Source organism: Marmota flaviventris, chromosome 1 (genome assembly GCF_047511675.1).
Source record: "Marmota flaviventris isolate mMarFla1 chromosome 1, mMarFla1.hap1, whole genome shotgun sequence".
Lineage (NCBI taxonomy): Eukaryota > Metazoa > Chordata > Mammalia > Rodentia > Sciuridae > Marmota > Marmota flaviventris.
This window is the reverse complement of record NC_092498.1, coordinates 657,605-682,654: the sequence shown is the minus strand read 5'-3', so window position 1 is coordinate 682,654 and position 25,050 is coordinate 657,605. Positions and strand designations below refer to the sequence as shown.

Sequence of the window (25,050 nt, the reverse complement as noted above, 5' to 3'; positions counted from 1 at the left end):
GTTTTTTTTTTTTTTTTTTTGAGGCTATTATGAATGAAATAGTTTTCCAAATTTCTCTTTCAGATGATTCATCATTGGTATATGCGAGTGCAATTTATTAATTAGTGTCAATTTTATATCCTGCTATTGCTGGATTAATTTATGAGTTCTATAAGTTTTCTGGTAGGTTTTTGGGTCTTCTAAATATAAAATCATGTCATTGGCAAATAGGGATAGCTTGAGCTCTTCTTTTCCTATTCTAATCCCTTTAATTTCTTTCTTTTGCCTAATTGCTCTGGCTAGGGTTTCAAGGACTATATTGAACAAAAGAACATGGTAGTGAAAGAGGGTATCCCTATCTTGTTCCAGTTTTTAGAGAGAATGCTTTCAGTTTTTCTCTGTTTAGAATGACGTGGCCTTGGGTTTTAACATATATAGACGTCGGGGTATGATCCTACTACCCCTAGTTTTTCTAGTATTTCAAACATGAATGATGCTGCATTTATATGCTATGTTGTATATGAACATGAATATTATATACTGAACATGAATGGATGCTATATTGTTACCAGGCACCCATCAGATCCCACAGACACACCAGAACCAGAAGGAACAAAATTCCATGCTGTCATTTCCTTTAAAAATGATAATAGAGCTGGGGTTGTGGATTAATGGTAGGCACTCACCTAGCACGTGCGGGGCCCTGGGTTTGAGCCTCAGCACACATAAAAATAAATAAATAAAATAAAAGTATTGTGTCCAACTACAACTAAAAAAATAAATATTAAAAGAAAAAAACAATACTAGCCAGGCGTGGTGGTACATGCCTGTAATCCCAGCAGCTTGGGAGGTTGAGGCAGGAAGATCTCGAGTTCAAAGCCAGCCTTAGCAAAAAGGGAGGTGCTAAGTAACTCAGTCAGATCCTGTCTCTAAATAAAATACGAGAAAGGGCTGGGGACGTGACTCAGTGGTTACGCGCTCCTGGTTTCAATCCTCAGAACCAAAAAAAAAAAAAAAACTGATGAGCTGAGTGCAGTGGTACACCTGTGATCCCAGATACTAGGGAGACTAGGGCAAGAGGATTCCAAGTTCCAGGCCAGTCTCAGCAACTCAGCTAGACTCTGTCTCAAAATAAAAGCAAAAAGGACAGGGAATATAGCTCAGTAGTAGAGCACCCCTGGGTTAAGCCATAGTATAATCAATCAAAGCAATACTCATAAAAGGAAAAAAATTAACTGTACACTTGGAATCCTGAACTCTCAGAAGAGGAAAACTATTGGGAAATTCTACAAAATGAACCAGAATATCCTTAGAAAACAGTGAAGATTGCCAGGCACTCACAGCTTCGGAGCTCTGAAGCCAGTCTAAGCCTAATCAGAGCACACAACCCAACAGCAGGCAGACACTGCACCAGGCCTCCCGGGGCAGCGGCACCCAGTACTGTGGTGTGCTCGTGGATAGCAGCTTTATTAGAGCTAGCATTAATGCAACAGTCCAGAGCAGATCTTGACTGTTCAGATTCCATTGAGAACACACCTACAGCAAAGATCTTGGCTGGGAGAACAAGAAAATAGTGGATCCTAAAGGGACAAGAAGAACTTTTCCTGAAAATATACATGAAACAAAAACATGAGAAGTTGGGTCCTGATGTGTTGTGTCTTGCCATTCAGTCACAGTGGCCCACCCTCCCCTGACTCCCAGTAAGGGATATCTTCTTTTTTTGGTAGTACCGGGGATCAATCCAAGGGCCTCCCACATGTGACACTGGTTTCTCAGTGTCACATGTGGGTAACATAATTGAGTTTTTAGACTTACTGATAAATTTGGCAACTAAGATGACTTGCCTTTGTGGTAGGCCATCTTCATTTCAGAAGCAGAAAAGCTTAGAAACTTGAGAGTCCCAGAAACAAGACTCATAAAAACTACACAGCCCCCAGTTGCACATAGTCAGCAGTAAAGCCAAGAATGACGTTTAAGCAGAAAAGGGTGGTTCATAAGACCTGGGACCTTTCTATATTTAAACTATGCTTTCTATATGGTTGGGCAAAAAAATACGTTTTCACCTCTTAGATATTTTAAAATTTGGTTTTGAAACCTGAACTTTGTGCAGGGCTGGGGATGTAACTCTGTGGTAGAGCACTTGTCTAGTAGGCATGAGGCTTTAGGTTTGATCCCCAGCGCTTCAAGAAAGAAAAGAGGCTATTTCTTCCTCTGGAGTTGGCTTACAATCTCCCTTGAATGTGCATCTACTTTCCTAAATAAACCTCTCTTTAAGAAAAAGAAAATAGGGCTGTGGATGTGGCTCAAGCGGTAGCGTGTTCGCCTGGCATGCACGGGGCACTGGGTTCGATCCTCAGCACCACATAAAAATAAAATAAAGATGTTGTGTCCACTGAAAACAAACAACAAAAAAAAATATTAAAAAACTCACTCTCTCAAAAAAGAAAAAAAAGAAAAACATGAACTTTCTTCTTCAGAGTGCCAAGAAACAAAAATTCCTTTCATCCCAACAGAAAGCACACACATGGAGAGCATGGTGCTTGTAGGGGCTGGGGCCGGGGGATGTCAGCCAGAGGACACGAGTTCCAGTTAGACAAGAGGAGTCAACTCCAAGGTCTACAGCGGCACACAGGACCACAGTTCACATAACGTATTATACGGCAGTCTCAAAAAGCCCTAGTAGCAAATGTTTACATGTTTTTGCCACAAAAAGCAGCTGGTATGTGGGTAACACACGTTAAGGCGCCAGATTCACCCACTGCACGAGGCACACATTTCCAAACACCACGTGGACACCATAAACGCCCTGTGTACGAGTGTGGCCAGGACTCACCTTAAATACCTTCAGGTACTCAGGAAGCACAGAGGCAAACTTGTTGACAGTATAGACCTTGGCCTCTTTATTGTTTTCCAGACTTTTATGGATGCTCTTCCAGAGAATCACAATGATTTCTAGTAAACCCGCCATGGACGCAACATCATTCACCGACAGCATTTTGTCCAGAACCTAAGACACAAATACTGTTATTGTGACAGCATCTGACAGCAGGTGTTACAAGCCAAGAGCACTGTCCTCAAAAGCACATCTCAGATTTACAGGCCAGCTACTCTGAAATCTCAACAGAACCGGATTGTCTATTTTTGAATCTCTACTAGGGAGGTCAATTTCCTTCAAATGCCACCCAAAAAATAAGTTCTCAATAAACTGCATTTAACTTCCTTTAAAGAAACAGTTTACGAGGCTGTGGTTGTGGCTCATGGCAGGGCGCTTGCCTCCCACACGTGAGGTACTGGGTTCGATCCTCAGCACCACATAAAAATGAATAAACAAAATAAAGATATTTAAAAAAAGAAACAGTTTACATGAATTAAAACTCTTTTAAAACCAAAAGACGCTACTTGTCAACACAAACCCCGAAACAAATGAAGGAGCGACAGGCTGTAAGCCTGCCACTGGCCCTGCCTGGGCCCTGCGGGATGCAGCACCACAGCCACCTTCCTCTGCGCTCGGCAGCCCAGGGTCCTAAACTGGAGGGACACGTGCTCACCACCTCCAGCCACCAAGGCAGGGCTCCCTGGTCTATTCTGACATGAAGCTTCCTGCCCTCGAGCTGGTGTGTGGGGACCACACCCCTGCATGCTCACAGTGACCCACACACGCACTCTGACGAATCCCCCCCGGCTGCGGTACAGGCACCCTGCCTGCCGGCCCTTGTTGCTGCACACCAGAGACCACACTGCACATGGCCGCCAGCAGACACACACTGGTGAGGTCCACCAGCGATCCCTGTAGGAGGCCTGTGCATAACAACATCAAGACAGTCTGACAATCTGTTAAGTGACCAATGCAGCAATTTCCTTGAAGGAAACTGCCTTGAGATGACAAGGATGAGCCAGATCAGGTTTGGGTTTGTTTGGCTCGTTAGTTGTTTGTTTTGTGCTGGGGACTGCACCCAGGGAGTGCTTTATTACTAAGCCACATCCCCAGCCCTTTTAATTTTTCATTTTGAGACAGGGTCTTGCTAAATTGTTGAGACTGTCTCAAACTTGCAATCCTCCCCTCACTCAGCCTTCCTGTCCTGAGATTACAGGCATGTGCCACCATGCCCAGTCTAGTATTTTTTTTTTTGCTAACTACACAAGAGTGGGACAAGGGAAAAATTAAAATTTGATTAATAACAGTATATAGAAGAGGTAAATGTGGTTTCTACACAAAATTAGAATGCTTTGAAATGCATTCCAGCCAATCAATTTTAAAAGCAAAGAAACCACTAATGGCTTATAACCTATCAAAAGAATGATACAAGTAAGATTGACAAAATTTTCATTCTGCAAGGGGAGTGAGGGGAGAGGAAGGTCTGTGGGGATGGGAAGGATGGTGGAATGAGACAGACGTTATTACCCTATATACATGTATGATTGCACTCCTGGAGTGACTCTGCACCATGTACACCCAGAGGAAGGAGAAGTTGTGCTCCATTTGTGCACAATGTGTCAAATGCATTCTACTATAAAATAAATAAATTTTTAAAGAAATTTCTTTCTGCATTTAACTCTCCTTTTTCCTGTTCCAACTCTGTAGAAAGGGGAGAAATTCATTACACAGAGCACTCAGGTTCATGACAGGTAGGTACCACCAACGTAAGTTTAAAAACATAAATAGGAACATTTATTTTAAAACAAACCAAAGCAGCCCATGACCTAGCACAGCAGCCTTGTTGTTTATTTTCTGCTATCACCATCACCTCCGCTTTGAGAACATCACTTGAGAAACATGCTCAACAATAAAGTTTAGCAGAGGACATCTTTGGTTTTTAGGGGACAGCAATTAGAAAGCCTTAAAAGTTCACTTCATAAATGCCTGCTCTTGACCACAGATATTCTTGGAATAACAACTCCTAGCAGACAAACTACATGTTTTCCCCAAGGCACAATGGAATAGTTTCTAAACCCTTGTCTTTGCTGGCGATGTGGAACCTGACCTGTGGATACAACACACACATCCTCAATGATGACCAGCTACTGCACTGGGGTAAAGAACCCCTCAGCATGTACAGAGTGAGAATCGCGTGATCACCACACTAGGAGATGTGCATCCTCTTTTGCAAAAGTATCCCTATTCCTGGTGCGAGCTAGCAGGTGTCCCCTGGGGCCATTGCTCCACACCCGGCTGCTCTTTCCCCTCGGTGCACACGGGGTTGTGCAGACTGAGCAAAGCCCCAGCAAAGAGGGAGCCGCAAAGGGACTTAAACTCCTCCCCGAAGCATGAACATGACCCCCGAGGAAGTCACCAGGTGAGAATGACATCGGCACTGATCTGTGTGCCTTCTCCCTCCACCACACTTTTATTTTCCTGGACTTTTTTGCAGCAAAGAGAAAAGGAAATGTCTGGTGGCCTGTCAGGGCACAATGGGTGGGTGTGTTGGGACAGGCTGGTGGGAAAGCCTCCCCAGAGAGGAGGCAGAGCTGCACCTGCCTGCCTGGCCCTTCCAGGTGGGCTCAGATGGCAGCACCCGAGAGGGGCCCTGAGCCCAGCACCTGACCACACAGGGACACACAGGCACAGCACCTCAGCACCGGTACCTTGAAATTTCCCTCCAGGGTCAGCGTCCTCATCCAGCTGGGTACTATAGTGACCTCAAGTTTTACTTTAGATGTCCGCAGCTCAAGAACTTGCGTGCGAGCTGCATGTAAGTAAAAGTGTGCCCACATCTGGCTGCTGCTGCCTTGTGCTAAAACAGGGCACTCTGGACTTCTAATAGCAGCTAAAAATTCCCTTTGACAAATTATACTTCCTACATAAAGCTCATACCCAGAAATCTAGCCCCAGGACATTTCTGGCAGCATCGTATGTGAATGGCTGTGTCTGACACTACCGCCCACCCAATCTGAGCTATCTCCAGGTGGGATCAAAACACAGAGTGAGGCAAAGGACACTGGCACAAGGTGCTGCAGCAGGGAAGTTTCTTCTGCTTTACACCCACCCTCACTCCACAACAAACTGCAAAGGATACCCAGAGGGTCTTTCAAAAACAGCACTCGATCTTCCAAAGTAATTTGCTTATCAGTACTACAGAAGTAAATGGAAGATAAAGATACCCCTAACACAACAGCCCAGGGAGAAGACACCCGAGGCAGGAGGTTGGGGTGCCACTCACACTCACGTTCTCCTTCTCCCGCTCCTCAGGGTCCTCCTGCTGTTCCCGCAGTGCCCTCTGGACGCAGGCATTTAAACAGTGGCGAATAACATGGATCAGCTTGGCTAAAACGTTGACAATAATCAACAATCAACATGTTTCTCCTACAAAATTAATCTTCTAATCAGAACTATGATCCCAAACAGGGAAACACTTTGAAAGAAGTCATCACAACACACTCCAGCGTGAAGCTCCAGAGGGGCCAGCCCTCATTTGGTGGGCAGGAGCATGGGGAGGGTAGGAGTCCAACCTATGTTGGTGCAGGCGGTGTGCTCGTGGGCGTGCTGGTAGAACCTCCTAGCAGCCGCGTGGTTCATCTGCACCAGCGTGACGCAGCGCTCACACCAGACCTCCTCTGGCTGGTTCACGGGCAGGAAGGAGTTGAAGACGAGGCTCACCAGGCGCCGGGACACAGGCCGCGAGTCCATTTGCAGACGAACCAGAATGTGCTCCATGGGGCATATTTTCCAGAACTATGAATAGCACAGGGGCAGAAGGAAGCATCAATCACCCCAGTGACCTTGGAAACTGCTTCAGGGAGATTTCCAGAACAAAACCAAAGGGACTAATTCTGCATTCAAGAACATTCATTTCAAATGACTGTACTAGAATCTGTGATTCCTGTGAAGAACAGATCAATCTACCTCTTAAGAAGACCAGTGTATAAGATGCCCAAGTCCAAGGCTGTGGAGAAGGTTAGTCATCATTACTCACCACCACGGTTTTTCTACAGTAAATTCTCAAATTACAGACATAGTTTCCAATCAAGCCATTTTTAAATTTCCTAAAACCTAACCCTTTGGCCCATTAAATGTGAGTAATAAATTTTAAAAACACATTTAACAATTTCGAGACAGATGTAATACTTCTGTCTTAGCAGCCTGGGCATGGCTCCTGAACACCCCAGGCTGCCTGGTTGGCCCTTCAGCAAGGCTCCTCCAATGCCAGCCCCCTTCCTCACGTCCTCCACAGCTTAGTATCTTCCCACCACGCCCTCCTCTAGCCACCTCAAAAGCCAGGCAAGTACAATACTCAGAACTGACCATATAGTCCTCACACTGAAAAGCACTCAAGTCGCCTTCGGAAAACACCAAGCTTCTGAGCAAGAGATCCAAGACAAGAGAGGACTGTCACAGAACGGGAGGGAAACGCATCTGAAGCAGGATGTGCAGGCCTGTCCCAGCGCACTTCCTCACCTGCACACAGGGACCTGGACCAGGCTTTTCCTCAGGAGCCTCGGTCTCAGGACCATCTCCTTGGTATTTTCCACAGATCCTTCTCGTCACCATTTGAGTATGTCACCTTGTTCTGACATAACAGATGCACACACAAGCTCACCTGAGTTCTGTCTCCGGTGGGCCGACTGACGGGGGACTGGCAGGTGCTCTAGCTCCAGCCCCCTCCAGCTGCCTGGCACCCTCCTGCACCGGAACTGTCATCAATGCCACTACTAATTCCATGGCCATCGGACACCCACCTGGTTCTGGGGAGACAGGACATGGCTCCGTGCTGCAGGCACCACTAGGAGGAGCACTCAGTCCCCCGTGGACCAGAACCTTCAGCTAACTGAGGCCACAGGCCTGCCTGAAGCACTGGGGGGTCTCAGGGGGGTCAGGCCGGTACACGCAGGGTGCGGGAGAACAGGGACAAGTGCCAGGCCTTGTTCCGACTACCTGGGCAACATCTCTGAAACCTGCTTCACACATGGGCCCCTTTCTTCATGTCCCAGCATGAACTGTCCACATGGGCAACTCTGGACAGCACCAGCAGGCCTGCGTGTGTGGCGGCTACAGCAGCAGATGTGTCCCAGCAGCCACTGGCCTCGGGTTCACCTGCTGTCATTTCACAGAACTCACTTTACAGAGTGGTCAAGCACAAGCCCCAGGGCCTGTTCTGTCACACTGTCACCACTACCCCATGCACAGAACAGAGGTTTGCGACAGGCTCCGACCAGCATTTGCAAGCACAGGGGCCTCTCCTGACCTCCAGCTCAGCCTGGGGGCAGCCCACCACAGCTAACACAGGATGGAAAGCCACACGCAGAATACGCTCAGAGGGTCAGCCTGTCCGTTACTGAAGTACACGACTCTTCTCCCCAGAAGGGCCCTCCACCTGCCCACACTCCCAGGAGCACTGGCATGAGTGCCAAAGCACAGCAGAGCTCAGCACTGAAGCCCGCACAAGGCTTCCTTCCCCTACATGCAGGACCCTGGCGTCTCACACCTTCCAGGGGTATCTCATAAGCGGCTGCGTGCACCAGTCCCCATGTTATACAGCTGGTCACACACGAGATACTTCAATGCTGTTCCTTTTTACTTATATACCTTAAGCTATTTCCACACAAGTCCCACAAATGTCCCTCCTTGTCCTTTTATGCCAAACAGCATCATTCCCCCACGTGAACACACAAGTCTGAATCACTGACCCAAGACCAACAGACCTGTCAGGTGTTTCTCAATGCCGTGTCATAACAGCATCATTTAAGCGACTGTGACCTGCTAGGAAGAGGGACAGAGTTCATGATGTCACCAAGTAACAGCTGAGTCCAAAGCAACCACCGTCCTCAGCAAGGACTGAAGGGCCCAGAACTAGTAGAGGACGATGGTGCCAGCAGCACGTGCTACGCCCCAGTGCACACTGGTTACAAGCAGGGACGCCCTGGCCTCCCTTGGCGGAGGGAGAGGGTTCACGGTCAATCTCCCCAAGGAAGGTGTCAAGTATCTAAATATTACTCCAGATACTGCAACAAACACACCCAATGCACGATGAACAGTCACATAAGAGGTGTTTATATCAATGTTTTCAAAGAAGAAACATACTGGCATTTCCAGAATCTTCAATGAAAATCACAAAGTCTTGGAACAGCTATTGGTCAAAAGCAGCAGTCACCAACTTTGTCAATACCAAAGCACCTGAAATTAAAATTGCTTTGTCTTTTTCCAGGCCCAGTGGCACACACCTCTAATCCCAACAGTTCTGGAGGCCGAGGTAAGGGGATCACAAGGTTAAAGCCAGGCTCAGCAACTTAGTGAGGCCCTAAGCATTATAGCAAGACCCTGTTTCAAAATAAAAAATATTTATAAAAAGGGGTGGGGCTACAGCTCAGTGGTTAAGCATCCCTTGGGTTCAATCCCCAGTACAAAACAAAAAAGCTCTTTCTTTCTTTTGGGTGGAAACAAATGCCCCTCTTTCTTCCCTGTGGTAACAGAAACTCAAGCTACCCCACCTTGGCAGCTCGCACAGCTTTGATCTTCAGCAGCAGGTCCACGAATGCCACTCTCACTTTCTCCGAATTGTCATGAAGACTGTATCTCAGTGCCGGCAAAAGCTGTTCTAATAATGGGTGGCTCAGTTTGTTATCCAGAATTATCGGCAGACACTACACAAAGGGGAAAGAGAGAGCTCAAAATCAGAACATGCCAAGAAAAGTTTGTTTAGGAGGATGCTCAGTTCCACCCTTACCCAATGCACCAGGAAAATAAACACTTAGGGCAAATCACATTTTCCTGGAAGTGCCATCCCACAAGCACTCAACGAGCTAGCATCGCTTTGACAACTGGGGGCCAGCCATCACTGCTCCATTCCACAAGACTGATCTGGTGACAGAAGAGACCAGAGTACCCTCTGCCCAACCCTGTAGAACCTTAATTGGAAGATTCAGAGCAGATTGGCAAACATGGCTGTGTCTAAAGCCGGGTCTTTAACAGTCAATAAACTTCGTATCCTGACTCAATGTCCACCTGGGTAACTAGTATGCCCATATGGCTAACCTGGATATTCAGACCCCAGGAGAAGAGGTGAGGACTCAGTATAGGTCAGAGGAGGAGTATAATCCCTCTCTAAGGACTTTTAAATACTTATCTGTGAAGATGGCAGACTCACAAAGTGGGCAGAGGAGTAGCTTCATATGGCTCAGGGGCTAGATCAGCAGAGTACAGAAACACCAAGGCCAGGCCCAGTGAAGGGGCTCCTGGTGCCTCCAGGGTGGAGGGCGCATGGCCAGGTCACACAGCCATCAGCACAGGCCACGAGCTCTAAGCCGAGGTCCTGCTGTCCTCTCCCTTGCACCTGCAGACCCTGTTCTCAGCCACGACACAGGCATCTTCCCAAGACACTCCACAAAGACAAAAAAGAATGAATTCAAGAGAACTGAGGAGTGCGCCCCATACAGTGAACACTAGGATCTTATCGGGCAGTCATTTTCTGTAGAAAACACTTTGGTTTCTTTATAATTGTACTTTGCACATACAAAGTAACAACAGCTCTCTCTATGGAGCCAAATAATGGGTATATTTTGTCTTTTTCCTTCTCTGTATTTTGCTACTATTCTACAATATCTAAACATCACCATATAATTTTAAAAATCTTACCTTAAAGACAGAACAACGAACATCAGCTGAGCTGGTATCAAATGCCAATTCCCCAGTTATTTTCTTCAGGAGATCGATAAGGATGGTTGGGGGCATCATTTCCCAGTACTGGGAAGTTATTTTACAAACACCAAGGATCCCTGTGGAACGGACCATCGGATAAGGATCTTCTAAAAGGCTCTGTAAGTAGGAAGGGAAAAAGGCTTAAAAATCTTAAATCAGTTCCCTTTGTGTTGACATTTGCTTTATACACTAGCATTTGGGGAATCTATAACTTAATAAGTTATAGAAACATTGGTCACACTGTCTCCAAGGGAATTAGTTCCAGGACCACCCTCTAAGGATGCTGAAGTACAGATGCTCAACTCCCTTAAATAAGAGGCAAAACAAAAACGGATACACCTTGCCATGCACCTTACTGCTGGATTACTTGTGATGCTAAAACAACATGTGTTGTTTAGGACACAGTGACTACAACGCCTTACAGATAAAACACATTTTCTCCCAATATCTTCAACCCACACTTGGCTGATGAGATGCAGAGGTCCCACCCCAGGGGTGCTTCTGACGTGGAGCACTCAAGAACAGCTCCGAAGCATGTGCAGCTCATTTGCTCCCTGCACACAGGGCCTTGTTCACAGTGGGTCTTGAGCACCAGCTCCACCATTCAGAGCTCCGCACACCATCAGATGTGGCCAGAGTCCATACAGAAACTACCCATGTGGTCCACTCTCTTGAATTCCAAAATGCTATAATGCAGAGCCCAGAAATAAACAATGCTTCAATCCAAGGCAGGACGGTCAGTGGCTGCTCATGGCTTAAATAATCGTAGTCATGTGCCCCATGGAAGTACAGGACATCACCAGGGCACAGCCTCACACAGCAACCCAAGCCTACAAGCACAAACCTTACCAACTCACTTCATTAACTACCAATTCACAGGGAACAAAAGTGCAGGAACTCATTCCATGAAATCTAGACTTGGGAAACAGAAGCATCTTCTCCAACAATAACATTAAAAACTAGGGATGCAATCACCATAGGCCCCAGCTATCCCATTCCTGGGTATTTTCCCTAAAGATTTAAAATCAGCATGTTACAGCCATATAGTTACCTCAATGTTTACAGCAGCACAATTCACAGCAGCTAAATTATGGAATCGGCCTGGGGTACTGTCAGTAGATGGCATATATATATATATGGTGTGTGTGTGTGTGTGTATATATATATATATATATATACACACACACACACACACACATACAGTAGAGTTCTACTCAGTCATAAAAACCAACGAAATTATGGTATTTGCCAGGAAATAGATGGTACTGGAGAATATCACACTAACTGAAATAAGTCAGACTCAGACACACAAAGGTCAAATATTTTCTCTTGTATGTGGAAACTCGTATAAAATGAAGGAAAGGGAAGGACAAAATGAAATCAGTGGGTAGAAGAAGGCAATCCAGAAAGACTAGAGGGATGGGTAAAGGAGGCAATGCAGAATGAGTTCTTAAAAAAATCAGGTCATGTGCATACATAAATACACCACAGGAAACCCCACCTTTATGCATACGTAGAAAGCACCAATCAAATATAAATTAACAGATAAACAAAAGGAAGCCTAGCAGAATAGAAGAAGGAGGAGGGAGTGGGAAAAGAAAAGGGGGATCATGAACAGAAATCGAATTCCATGCATGTGTAACTTGCTCACGTTGACCCCAACTACTATGTATTATTATAAAGTTCTTAAAAAAAACAGTCACACAGGTGCGGTGGCACTCACGTGTAATCTCAACAACTCTGGAGCTGAAAGAACTCCAGTCCCAGAGCAGCCTGGGCGACTAAGGGAGACCTCATCTTCAAAATGAAAACTAAAATGGGCTAGGGCCGGGGCCGGGGGTGTGGCTCAGTGGTAGAGCACTTGCCTAGAATGTGTGAGACACTGGGTTCAATCCCCAGCAACAAATAAAAAAATAAACAAACAAAGGTATTTAAAAAACAAATGGACTGGGGATGGGTTCAGTGTGAGCTCCACTGGGTTCAGTCTCCAATGCTGCAAATAATAATGCTGATCCTAGTAAGGAGCAAGTCCAAAGAGACTGCTGGAAAGTGACCCTCAGCCTAAAAACGCATCAACTCAAGCAATACAGAGTTAAACATCACCAGCAAAGCGTGGGCAGCAACTGGGTCTCGCTAACTTCAAGGAACCACTGCTCACTGTTCCTTAACAGTGATGAAGCACGACTGTGTCCTGCCTCTCAGTGCCACCTGCTGAGGTCTCACAGAAAGCATGTTCGAGGAGGGCAGGTCATGTGCACTATAGCTGAAGATGACCAGCAAGCCACACACTGGTCTGTGCGTTTGTCACGAGGCACCCTGACATCACCCAGAGTGCGTGCCTGCTGTTCATGAAGCCCACCCATGCCAGCAGCAGTCATATCTTCTTGACCATGTCTGCCACAGTCTGGCTGGGCACAAAATGACCGAGCTGCCATGAGGCACTTGTAGGTTCAAACAGGAACTCCTTTACTGCCAGAGCTCCCGCGAACGCCACACACGTGACCCTTCGAGAAACACCCCCAACCAGAAGTCCCTCCTCCGGAACTTCACCAACCAATGCGAACTCCCCAGGAATCCCCGGGAGAACTCCAAAGTAGGGGGTGCCCAAGGTGGACAGCAGGGGTCTATATACAAAATGAATACGCAGCTTAACTTAACCATTATCATCTCAATGGCTCCCTGGCTTCACCTCTCAACGACTCCCTTCTGGCAAAAATGCCATGTGTCATTCCAACTCGGCTGTGGCCCTCAACATCTCCCCTTTCTGTTTAATTAAACACCAAGCAGGTGGCTTAGGGACCGTGCCTGTCTTAGGTTGTCCAATACTACACATGGTCCTTACCCGTCATCAGATGAGCTGACCTCAAGGCGTCAGCCTCCTGTCTTAGGTTGATACCATTGCAATTGGATCTTACCCGTTATTGACTACAGGTCCAGTATACAGCCATACTTGTGGATAGGCCTTGGCACCAGTGGGGGGTGAGGTTCTTTGCCTCACCTCTGTTGGCCCCCAAATTTGGCCTTGGTGCCCGTGGGGGGGTGAGGTTCTTTGCCTCACCTCTGTTGGCCCCCAAATTTGGCCTTGGTGCCAATGTGGGGGGGTGAGGTTCTTTGCCTCACCTCTGTTGGCCCCCAAATTTGGCCTTGGTGCCCGTGGGGGGGGGGGGTGAGGTTCTTTGCCTCACCTCTGTTGGCCCCCAAATTTGGCCTTGGTGCCAGTGGGGGGGGGGGGGGTGAGATTCTTTGCCTCACCTCTGTTGGCCCCCAAATTTTAGACCATCACAAGCAGAAGGGAAGAGGATGCAAAATGCTACGACACCAAGCCAAATGACGGTTCCTTTTGGAAAAATTGCATCACCGATGACACCATCAGCAAAGATACCCCAGCACTAACACAATTCGCTGCACCAACAGATAGTTCACAATGCATACAAGTGATACACAGTCCAGGCAAGTTCTGCAAGTAGTTCAAAGCAGAGGAATCTATTAATATGTTCCTTTCCTACAAAAGTAAATCGACTCCTTGACTGAGCATCACTTGTTGAGTTACATTATTCATTGATGCATCAGTTTATAAAGTTTGTTGTGATAGCTATCGCAGAAGCTGTAGTTTGGTTTTGTCTTTGTCTTCACCGGCACTGGGATGAAGATAGGAATTCTGGCATTGATGGCTAAAAAAATTATGTAACATTCCAGCAGGCACTAAAAGAAAGCAATTTTCTAAACAATTTAGTATCCTGAATAGAATTAGATATAATGAAAAGGAAAGGTGAAAGTAAACAAACAGATCTGTTAACCTCCTTTTTTGTTCACATTTAAAAACAATCCTCAACAGCTGTTTACCCAATTTAAATTAAAACATTTAAATCACGTGAATAAAAAAAAATATTTGGATCCATTTTTTCATGAGCGCTCCCCTTATATGATCTATAGACATACGCACATAGAGACATACAACACAAAACACAAGTATGCACACATAATACAATACATACAACACATAATAGTAAAGGCCTTGTAGCTTTTCACAGGTGAAATCTCCATTGCAATGTTTAAAAACTCCACAGTCAAAAAATAGAACTGATCAGAAAAACATTAAACTAGGTCTGTATGAGCTCAAAATATAAAATAGAACTTCATGATGTGGGAAAGGGCAATAATAAAATAGATATTGAAAAAAGCATCCTGGCTACCACCTGGGTTTGACTCTTCTTTTGATATCCCATTCTTCTTCCTGTAACTTGCATATGGGTCTGAAGGTATTCCCACAAGCAAGCCCCAAGGTTTTTTACATTTGAAATAGGCTTTAATGGTGTTCATTTTTTGGACACATATGCCTTTCCGCAGCACTAAGCCCTGATGAATCCAAATTTAAAAAGTTTAGAGGAAAAAGGGTTATTTTAAGTTTATCTTTGGGGGATATATACCTCTTCCCAATTCCCTCTTTTTGCTTTAATAAGTACATTTTAATAGTTTGATGAGCTCTTTCTACTATGCCTTGTCCCTGTGGATTGTATGGGATTCCTGTTATATAAGTAATGCCAAATGATGAGCAAAATTGTTTAAAAGAGGTAGAAGTATAGCCAGGGCCATTATCTGTTTTTAACTGTTTTGGAACGCCCACAGTGGCAAAATTTGGTAAGCAATGAGCTATAATATCTTTAGTTTTTTCTCCGGCATGAAGGGAGCCCATCAAAAATCCGGAAGAAGTATCAACTGTAACATACAAATATTTTCATTTCCCAAATTCTGGCAAGTGTGTGACGTCCGTCTGCCAAATATGGTTAGGTATCAGTCCTCTAGGATTGACTCCAAGATTAACTTGTGGTAAAAAGGTCACACAATTTTGACATTGTTTTATTATTTGTCTAGCTTGTTCATTAGTTATTTTAAAACGCTTTTGTAAAGTATTAGCATTGACATGGAACCTTTTATGAAAATTTGTGGCTTCTTCTAGTGTAGAGAAAATATGTATGTCATGTGTAGTTTTATCTGCTAAATCGTTGCCCAAACTAAGGGCTCCAGGCAATCCTGTATGTGCCCTGATATGTCCTATAAAGAATGGATCTTTTCTGTCCCAGATTAGACTTTGTATAGTGGAAAACAAAGAGAAAACAGTAGAGGAAGTGGAAATCCTACCAGCATCTTCAAGGGATACTATAGCATTAACTATATACCGACTATCGGAAAATAAATTAAATACAGAATCTTTAAACATCACAAAAGCTTGTAATACTGCAATAAGCTCTACCTTTTGAGCTGATTGTTTGGGTACTAAAAATGTAAAAGTTTGATCAGGGGTTAACTACTGCTGCTGTACCATTATTTGACCCATCAGTGAATATATTTGGAGCATTCATGATAGGTGTTTTTCTTGTCATTTTTGGAAAAACTACAGGATGAGAAGACCCAAAACACAACAAAGGATTAGATGGTAAGTGGTTATCAAATGAAACATTAGATTTGAACATGATTATTGCCCAAGTATTTACCTCATTAGCTAACTCATCAATTTGATCCATAGTATATGGAGTCATAATTTTATTGGGAGAAATTCCAAACACTCCCTTTGTTGCTTTTATTCCTTTGAGTATCAGCTGTCCTACAGCCTCAGGATACCTAGTAAGAATAGTATTAGGAGAATAAGATAAATGCGTACACAATAATGGACCTTCTTGCCAAAATACTCCTGTAGGAATATTTTTTGTTGGTAGTACAATAAATAATAAAGGCAAACTTATGTCAATTCTATCCAAATGCATATTTTCCATATATGTTTCAATGATTTTTAATGCCTTTCTTGCTTCAGGCGTTAACATGCGGGGTGAATTTGGATCTGATGGACCTTTTAGGATATCAGATAAAGGTCCCAACTCTCCTGTTGGTATGCCTAGATAAGGCCTTATCCAATTTATGTCTCCTAATAACTTTTGAAAGTCATTAAGTGATTTGAGTTGATCTACTCGTATTTGAATTTTTGGTGTACGGACCATGGTTGAGGATAATAGAACTCCTAAATAATTAATTGGAAAATTTAATTGTTCTTTATCTATTGCTATCTCTAGATTATAATTTTTTAATTAGTTTGTAAGAGTGGCATAACATTCTAGCAATGTGTTTTTATCTTTGTGTGCTAATAATACATCATCCATATAGTGAAATATTTGTAGTTCAGGATTTTGATTTCTAAGTGGCTGGATTGCTTTGTTAATATAAATTTGACACATAGTTGGGCTGTTAGCCATCCCTTGAGGGAGTACTTTCCATTCATATCTCTGATCAGGACCTTCATGATTCAGTGCAGGGATAGTAAATGTAAAACGTGGACTATCCTCAGGATGAATTGGAATTGAAAAAAACACAATCTTTAATATCTATAACTAAAACATTCCAGGTTTTTGGCAAAGCAGACAATTGGGGAATCCCCGATTGAGCAGGTCCCATAATAACCATCTCGTTATTGATGGCTCTTAAATCTTGCAATAATCTCCATTTACCAGATTTCTTTTTGATGACAAAAATGGGAGTATTATGGGGAGATACGGAAGGTTGTATATGTCCCTCTGCTAATTGTTGTTTGACCAGGTCATGGGCTGCTTGTATCTTTTCTTTAGTCAGGGGCCACTGAGGAACCCGTACTGGCCTTTCTGATTTCCAAGTAATTTTTATTGTCTCAGTGACCTCTCCTGAAAACCCAATCCATGTCTATCTATTTCTTGATCTATTTGTATTGGTGCTGCTATACCTTGTTCTTGTTCTCCTAATCTTTTTCCTTTCCTAAAACCGTATCTAGCCATAATAGTGGGCACATTTGGATTGATGTTATTTGTTAATGTCAAACCTAATTGATCTAGGACATCTCGTCCCCATAAAATTATACGAAGATGGTCCAATACATATGGCTGTATAGTTCCTTCACATCCTTCAGGATCCTTCCAATCTAATACCATTGCACTTCTATGGGAATTAGTTGCCACTCCTAGGCCTCGAAGCGTTTGAGTGGCTTGTTGTAACGGCCAATGTTTTGGCCATTCTTGACGAGAGATGATGCTAAGGTCTGCACCTGTATCCAGTAGCCCATTAAATTTGTGTCCTTGAATATTTAGTTTTAGCATTGGGCGAGAATCTAAATTTAAAGACAGCATAGCCCAATCTACACCTGTGGAGCCTAATCCCCTGGAACCTCTTTCTATAATACGGCTGGAAAATTTATCATGCAGGCTGGGTATTATTAATAACTGTGCTATTCTATCTCCTGGTGAAATTACTGATATACCCCTTGGAGAACTGGCTATAATTTTGCTTTCACCTTCATAATCGGGATCAATTACCCCAGGACTTATCATAAGTCCTTTTAGAGTAGAAGAACCGCGTCCTAATAATAAGCCTACTGCTCCTTGGGGAAGAGGTCCTTTCACCCCTGTGGGAATGATTTGAACTCCCATTTCTGGAGTTAGTACTGCTCTGGTGGAGGCGCAGATGTCCAACCCTGCGCTCCCTCTGGCTTGTCTGATGAGGGATCTAAAGGATAATGTGTCCTGGGCACTACCCTGATGGTGTTGCTGGGTTCCTCCAGTGCCCCGTATATTTGTGGTCGTGGGCCCCGGAGCATTGGGCCCCGCTGTCCGTTTTTTGTCAATGGAGCCCGATGGTTTTCTCCATGATATCGTGGGTAAACACTTGGTCCTTGTCCGTTTATTGATAATGGAGTACCCTCTATGGTGGTTTGAGAACGGCATTCATTAGCCCAATGTCTCCCTCTACGGCATCGTGGGCAAATACCCAGTATTCTACTCCTTTGAAACCTAGTTTTGTTAAACCCTCCTCCTACGGGGCAATTCCTTTTAAAATGTCCTGTTTGTTCACAATTGTAGCATGTTTTTGGCCTGGCATCTAAAGCCTGTTGTACTGCAGCTGCCAAAACTTGCCCTTTTTCATTAATGTCTCTACATAATTTAATATATGTGTTTAAGTCTTCATGTTTCCATGGTCTAATGGGCTCCTTGCACCAACGATTTGCTTGTTCAAAGGCTAGCTGTTTAATAATGGCATTGCTTGCTCTGTATCCCCAAAAACACTGATAGCTGTTTGAATAAGCCTATGTACAAATTCAGCATAAGGTTCATTAGCTCCTTGTATTACCTTAGATAATTGACCTTGTAAATCTCCATGTCCTTGTAAAGTCTTCCATGCCCTAACTGCATCTACAGCAATTTGCGAGTATATAGCTGGATCGTATGCAATTTGTTGCAGCTGATCCTCATAAGGTCCCTTTCCTAACAACATATCTAGATTTCTCTGAGGATAACCAGCTGCTGCATTTTGCCTAGCCGTCTCCTTGCAAAATTCCTCATTGGCACCCTTCCATAATAGGTATTGTCCTCCATTTAGCACAGCTTTACACATATTAGCCCAATCTGCTGGCGTCGTGTTCAAGTTGGTAATGGATTCCACCATGCTTACAGTGAAGGGTGCTTGAGGACCATAGGTTGTTACAGCCTCTTTTAGCTGCTTCACTGTTTTGAAATCTAAAACATGGTGATTTTGCTGTCCTCCTGCCGCCTCAAATACAGGGCATGCTAATCTTTGAGGTCCTGTCTCAGGATCCCATCTATCAACTATGGGGGTTGAGGGCCACTCAGCATATGTTGTCTCCATAGGTGGTTGGACACTTACCCCCTCTGGTGATAGAAAGGTGTTAGTAGCAACCTCCCGTTGTAACTTCTCTCCAGATAGCCCCTCCTTCTCTAAACTTTTTTCCCCTGTCTAACTCGAGACTTACTCTTTTACTTGATTTAAAATGTCTTCACCTAGACTAAGCAAACAAGATTGTACCAACGTCCATAATGGTAATGTGCCAACTGGCAGAGTTCCTGGGCTTTCCTTTGGTATCTTTTTAAAATCTTCACCATGATGGTTCCATTGTGATATATTTAACAACCCCTCTTTAATGAATCATAGGCTACACCTTTCTATCGTCTTAACGTATGCCCTAACTGTTCTTGATTTTACTGAGATGCCTCTTTCCTCTATCACTTTACTTAACGCCCTTTTGGTTTGGTTCTTATTAATTTTTAATCCCATGTTTCCATGACAAAGATACCCCTCACTAAGATAATGCAAAACAAAACCGAGACAAAATGGAACAAAAATTCATTATATCAGCCTTTCTATCCTCCTGAAATGTCCCTCTGTCCTTTCTCCCTATCTGTTCCTCAGATGCAAATAGTTTTTCCTCAGATGTGAGGGGTTTTTCTTAAGTCCCACCCATCTCCAGGGACTGGCAACTTAAAACAAAAGCGAAACAAAAGGAAAGAAGAATCTTTAAATGGTTACCCATCCTCCTGCACTGCCCTCAGGAGCGAGCAGTTTACCTCATCACTTACCCTCAGGTGTTCCCCACATGAGCCACCAAATGCCGCAGTCTGGCTGGGCACAAAATAACCGAGCCACCGGGAGGCACTTGTAGGTTCAAACAGGAACTCCTTTATTGCCCAAGCTCCCGCGAATGCCACCCACGTGGCCCTTCCAGGAACACCCCGAACTGGAAATCCCTCCTCTGGAACTTCACCAACCAACAGGGACTCCCCAGGAATCTTTGGGAGAACTCCAAAGCGGGTGCCCAAGGCAGACAGTGGGGGTCTACATACAACTGAATACGCAGCTTAACTTAACCATTATCATCTCAATGGCTCCCTGGTGTCACCTCTCAACCACTCCCTTCTGGCAAAAATGCCATGGTGCTCAACACATGTCAAAGGGCCACTTGGTGACTGACCCACATCATCAAGAATGTTCATGATGGTGCCACTGCCAACAACATGGTTTTCAGCCACGCCCACCAGTAAGCGGCACCTGACTGCAGTCCCAACACCACGTTCCATGTTACCACTGACATATTCTTAGTGCCCCCCAGACAGTGGCACCTGCTGCCGCGTTAGCACTGGGATGAGCTAAACAATTCCTTAGCATTCTTTATTTTGAGTTTGTTGCATCCCATGAAATACTGATTCCCAGCTCCACATAGGAATGGCCAAGCAAGCAGCAGGGCCAGGACTGAGGTGAAGCTGTCTGAGCTTTGCTCCCCACTCTGCCTGCTGAGGTGTTCCAAACCCCTACATGTGGTCAGGAACAGGAGTGACCATCCTGTAGGGCCAAGCAGTCAAAGTACACAAAACAATGCATCAGCACTCTGAATGGGAAGGGGCAGCTGACACACCCCAGAGCAGGGCATCCCGTGTGTGCAGCAGAAGTGGCTCAAAGCTCTGCACCTGAGTTACCAGAGCAACTGCCAAGAGCTACCAAGCCCAGCTGTGGTCTGCCCAGCAACATCTGCCCTCAGACTTCCAAAGGAACCTTTCTGAACACGAGTGGATCAGCCGAGCACAACACGCTGAAGACTGCTTATTTCCAGGGTTCATGCCAGATCCTAGCTGTACTACCAGTTCCACTTTCCACAGGTGAAGTTTCTCATAAATCAGAAACAAACGAAGGAGCATTCAGGAGTACCCTGGGTAACATCAGGGCGGTGACTACTCTTCCTGTCATTTTGCTACTAACCAGAACAAAAAAACATAACACATCAGGAACTGCAAAGGTGAGGGGACCAGAACCAGCACTCTACAGCCACGGGAGACAGGCAGCCCCCCGCCAGAATGCACCTCGCCTGAAGCACAGCAGTGTCTGCATGCTCCCCATGACTTCAGGCTGGCACCCCAAGCCACCCCGAGAGATGAAGACACAGAGAAGACCAACAGCTCGTCGGAAGTCACAGCCAGCAAGTGGGAGGTGGTGTCAAAGTCAGGGGTCTACCTGATGCCCGTCTCCAGTACGGGACAAGGGGCACCACGTATGACGGTCACAACTACAGGGGAGAAAGAAAAACTGAATGTCCCAATGGACCGACAGAAGAAAGGGACGGCAGGGCTCGGTCTCAGTTTTCAAGGAGGCCAGGAGAACGGGCCCTTCTCTGAAGCAGGGCCCTCAGTTCCTCAGGGGCAGGCCCCTTAGGCTCCTGCCAGCAGCAGCAGTGCCCCACATGCGCAGAGCTGGAGCGCACAGGCAGCCTGACCACATGGGGTACGTACATAGAGTTCTTCAAACTGTTTCTGAATTTCACTATCCATTTCCATGGTGTGGAAGTTTGGGTCTCTAACAGGAAATGCTTCAATAAACAGCAATGCAGCATTTGATCGCACTTCTGAGTTTCTGGCCTGTAATAATAAGAAGAGAAGTTCAGAATCCCAGAAAAGCACACAAAGCCTTCAGTCTGATGTTCTCAAATGAATACTTCTATTACCTTAACAGAAACCTATTTACAAGTTAAAGACCATTATAGCATTGAAAATGACCAAACTAGCCTAAGGGTAGCTCAGTGGAACACTAGGCCCAGGAAGCTCAACATGCCTACAGGGATGAACAGACTAAGCAGATCGAACTTGGTAAGGACATCCTGAAATCAAGCCAAACTCGATGTCCACAGACATAAAAGATTATCTTCTTCACATCAAAGCCCATCTTATGCGACAAAGAGACAGCCATCCCATGTCAGGTGACACCAGCAAGGTTTATGGAGACTTGTGTGTCCGTGAGGATGCTCAGGAAGTCTCTGCCTCTTGCCCTGTTGTGGGCATGAGGACACTGAGGTGGAGTGGAGGATGAAGAATGGGCAGCCCACCCAGCCTCAGTGGTGTTCACACATGTCCCCAGTCTCATTCCTGACTTGCTACTTCAAAATAACTGTGTACTCAGCACTGAACTAATCTACCTTTCCAATTAAGTGCATCCAAAAAATGATTTTGCTAAAGATTTGATCAGAAGGCTGAGAGGTGAGTTCAAGGCCAGTGTGGGCAAGTTAGTGAGACCTTGTCTCAAAATAAACAGTAAGAACGGCTGGAGATATGGCTCAGTGGCAGAGTACCCCTGGGCTCAATCCCCAGTGCTGCAAAAACAGGCAAGAAGACAGAAAAGATTCTGAGAGCTGGGCAGAGTGGGTGCGTGCCTGATCCCAGCCACTCAGGAGGCTGAGTAAAGAGGACTGCTGGAGGCCAGGATAACAGATCAGGACTTCATCTTAAAAAAAGAAAGAATTTTGTTCCAAAATTCCAGAAAACACAGGTCTGCAGCCTTACTCTTACCACCAAGTCCACTATGAATGAGGGGTTCCAATCAGAGCCCACCCGGCCCCGCTCCACGTGCACACCTTCAGCCCCCTCCACAGGATGGGCTTGTACAGCCGGTACAGCATCTCCTCCACACCCTGCCGCGCCTTCTGACGGTGGAAGTAACTCAGCACCTGCAGGCCAGGACCAGGGAAGGGAGGGAAAAAAGGCTGCTGCTGCTTCCAAGAATTTGAAAGGTGACAAGTGACTCTTTTCTTTCTGTGGACCACGTTATCAACTCTGGTATTAATGATGTGCTCACTTCACAGACTTTTAAACAGCAGTGATATATAATTCATTCCATGAAACCCAACCTCTCACAGCACAGGGTTCTGTCTCAGTAATAGCACAGTTCTGCTGTCCTCATACAACCCTCATGACAGGAAAACAACTGCCAGGCACCAAACATCCATATCCCAAGGAACCCCGCCAATCGGTAACTGGATTCTTAAGTTTAGCCAATAATGACCTGAGGACAAAAAGGATGGGACAGATCTCAACCCTGTGTTCACAGTCCATGTGACAAGGGTCTCGCTCACCTCCCGCACTCTGGCATGCACTGGAGACCTCCTGGGCAGGTGGATGCCGTGGAACATGAAGTCCTGGATGCAGTCACTCTCGATGGCCTGCAACGACCAACACAGGGCCTGGCACTTGGCACATGGACAGCATGCCTCCTGTCCTCATCAGAGAAAACCTTTATTCTAAGTCCCTAATTCTGACAGTGCCTTCAGTTTCCACAAACCAAGGAGAAGGTTCAGCTGCTATCCTGCCTGACAAAGCATCGAGTCTGTGCCACAGAGCAGGGCAGGCTTCTACCTACCACTCAAGGCCACTAATGACAGGCCGAGGGGCGAGGGCACACAGACCTGGAGTCCCCTACCCTATGACATCGCTGACATGAATGATCTCTGCAAACCTGAGCCTCACAGAACTCAAGAGGAAGAACCTCTACAGTGGAGGCCAGGACTCCAAACAAACTGAAATAAGAACTCTCGGGGCTCATGGTGAGAAAGGCTGGGCAGGGGAGGGTGTGGGAACCTCCTCAGCAGACCTCAGGTGAAGCCAAAGAGGAAAGACTTGCAACAGGAGACCAAAACCTCAGCAGACGGTCTGGTCCATTACCCTGCATTGTGGCCCCTCCACCCGTTATTCCAAGGTTCTAAGGGAGGACGAGAGGAGGCTGTGCTATCAACTGGCTTCTTCTTGGTCATCTTAAAAAATATCTCCTTCGCCGGAAGCCACCAATAGGTCTCCACATCACTGAACGTGAAACAGGAACCTGTGGGACCTATGATGAAACCTGAGCCACTACACTGCTTGGGAAGCCAGCAACGCTGCGAGGCCTAAACCCAACCAGCCACAGAGCACAGGCACTCCACACCACAAGACAAGAGGCCTAGCCTCCAACAGGCCAGCGCAGACGAGAGGGCCACGTGGGGCTGGGATGCAGCTCAGAGGGAGAGCGCTTGCCTAGCATGCGTGAGGCCCTGGGTTCCAATCCAGTGCCACAAAAAAGGGAAACAACCAAGCAGGAACAGTCTTCAAGAAGTGATTTACAAGGAAACAACATGTTGGTAACTTTTTGGATCCTGACTCAAAAGATTTTAAAAGACACTTTGAGACAAGTAGAAAAATTTAATATGGTTGATTAATTTAAAAAAAATACCAAGAATTTATTGTTAGTTTTTTAGGTTTTTTAGGCATAAACACACTTTTTAGAGATACACACTGAATTTTGTAGAAATGAAACATCAAATCTGGAATTTGCTTTAAAAACTTAAAGGAAGTGCCAGGCATGTGGCACATGTCTGTAATCCCAGTGGCTTGGGAAGCTGAGGCAAGAGGACCGTGACTTCAAAGCCAGCCTCAGCAACTTAGTAAGCTCCCAAGCAACTCAGTGAGACCCTGTCTCTAAATAAAACATAAGCAAAGGGCTGGGGATGTGGCTCAGTGGTTAAGTGCCCCAAAATAAAACAACAAAAAACTTCAAGGAAGAAAAGAAGAAGAAGCAGGGCTGAGAAATACACATTTTGGAGATGATTTTGTACAAGTCTAGTCAATTCTTTTCTTGAAACACTACTAGAGAAAATGGGGCAGGACACTCTAAAGACAAACACTGTTTCCTGAGAACAAGTTTGATGCAGTGATAAAACAATGCAAAGAAAAAAAAGCATAACAATTCTGGTTCTGCCCCCAAAGTTTATTCTAAAACTTTTAAAAGTTGTCTGCAAGTGAATCTAATGGAAACTTATGTTCTAGAAGCAATGTCAGTTGACA

The 25,050-nt window shown here is 45.3% G+C and overlaps 1 protein-coding gene across 4 annotated transcripts in view; it reads right to left on the bottom strand.

Moving 5' to 3' along the window:
- Positions 1-25,050, bottom strand: part of Ncapg2 (non-SMC condensin II complex subunit G2) — a 68,761-nt gene that overhangs the window by 22,719 nt on the left and 20,992 nt on the right. For 3 of the 4 annotated variants that reach the window (XM_027923854.2, XM_071610613.1, XM_071610623.1), the window contains 8 exons: positions 23,310-23,396; positions 22,812-22,904; positions 21,697-21,822; positions 10,547-10,726; positions 9,403-9,555; positions 6,427-6,649; positions 6,138-6,241; positions 2,813-2,986 (listed from right to left, as the gene is read on the bottom strand). In XM_027923854.2, coding sequence (XP_027779655.2) covers positions 2,813-2,986; positions 6,138-6,241; positions 6,427-6,649; positions 9,403-9,555; positions 10,547-10,726; positions 21,697-21,822; positions 22,812-22,904; positions 23,310-23,396 — 1,140 coding nt within the window. The remainder of the gene's footprint in view (positions 1-2,812; positions 2,987-6,137; positions 6,242-6,426; positions 6,650-9,402; positions 9,556-10,546; positions 10,727-21,696; positions 21,823-22,811; positions 22,905-23,309; positions 23,397-25,050) is intronic. The other variant, XM_071610619.1, reaches the window with a different exon arrangement.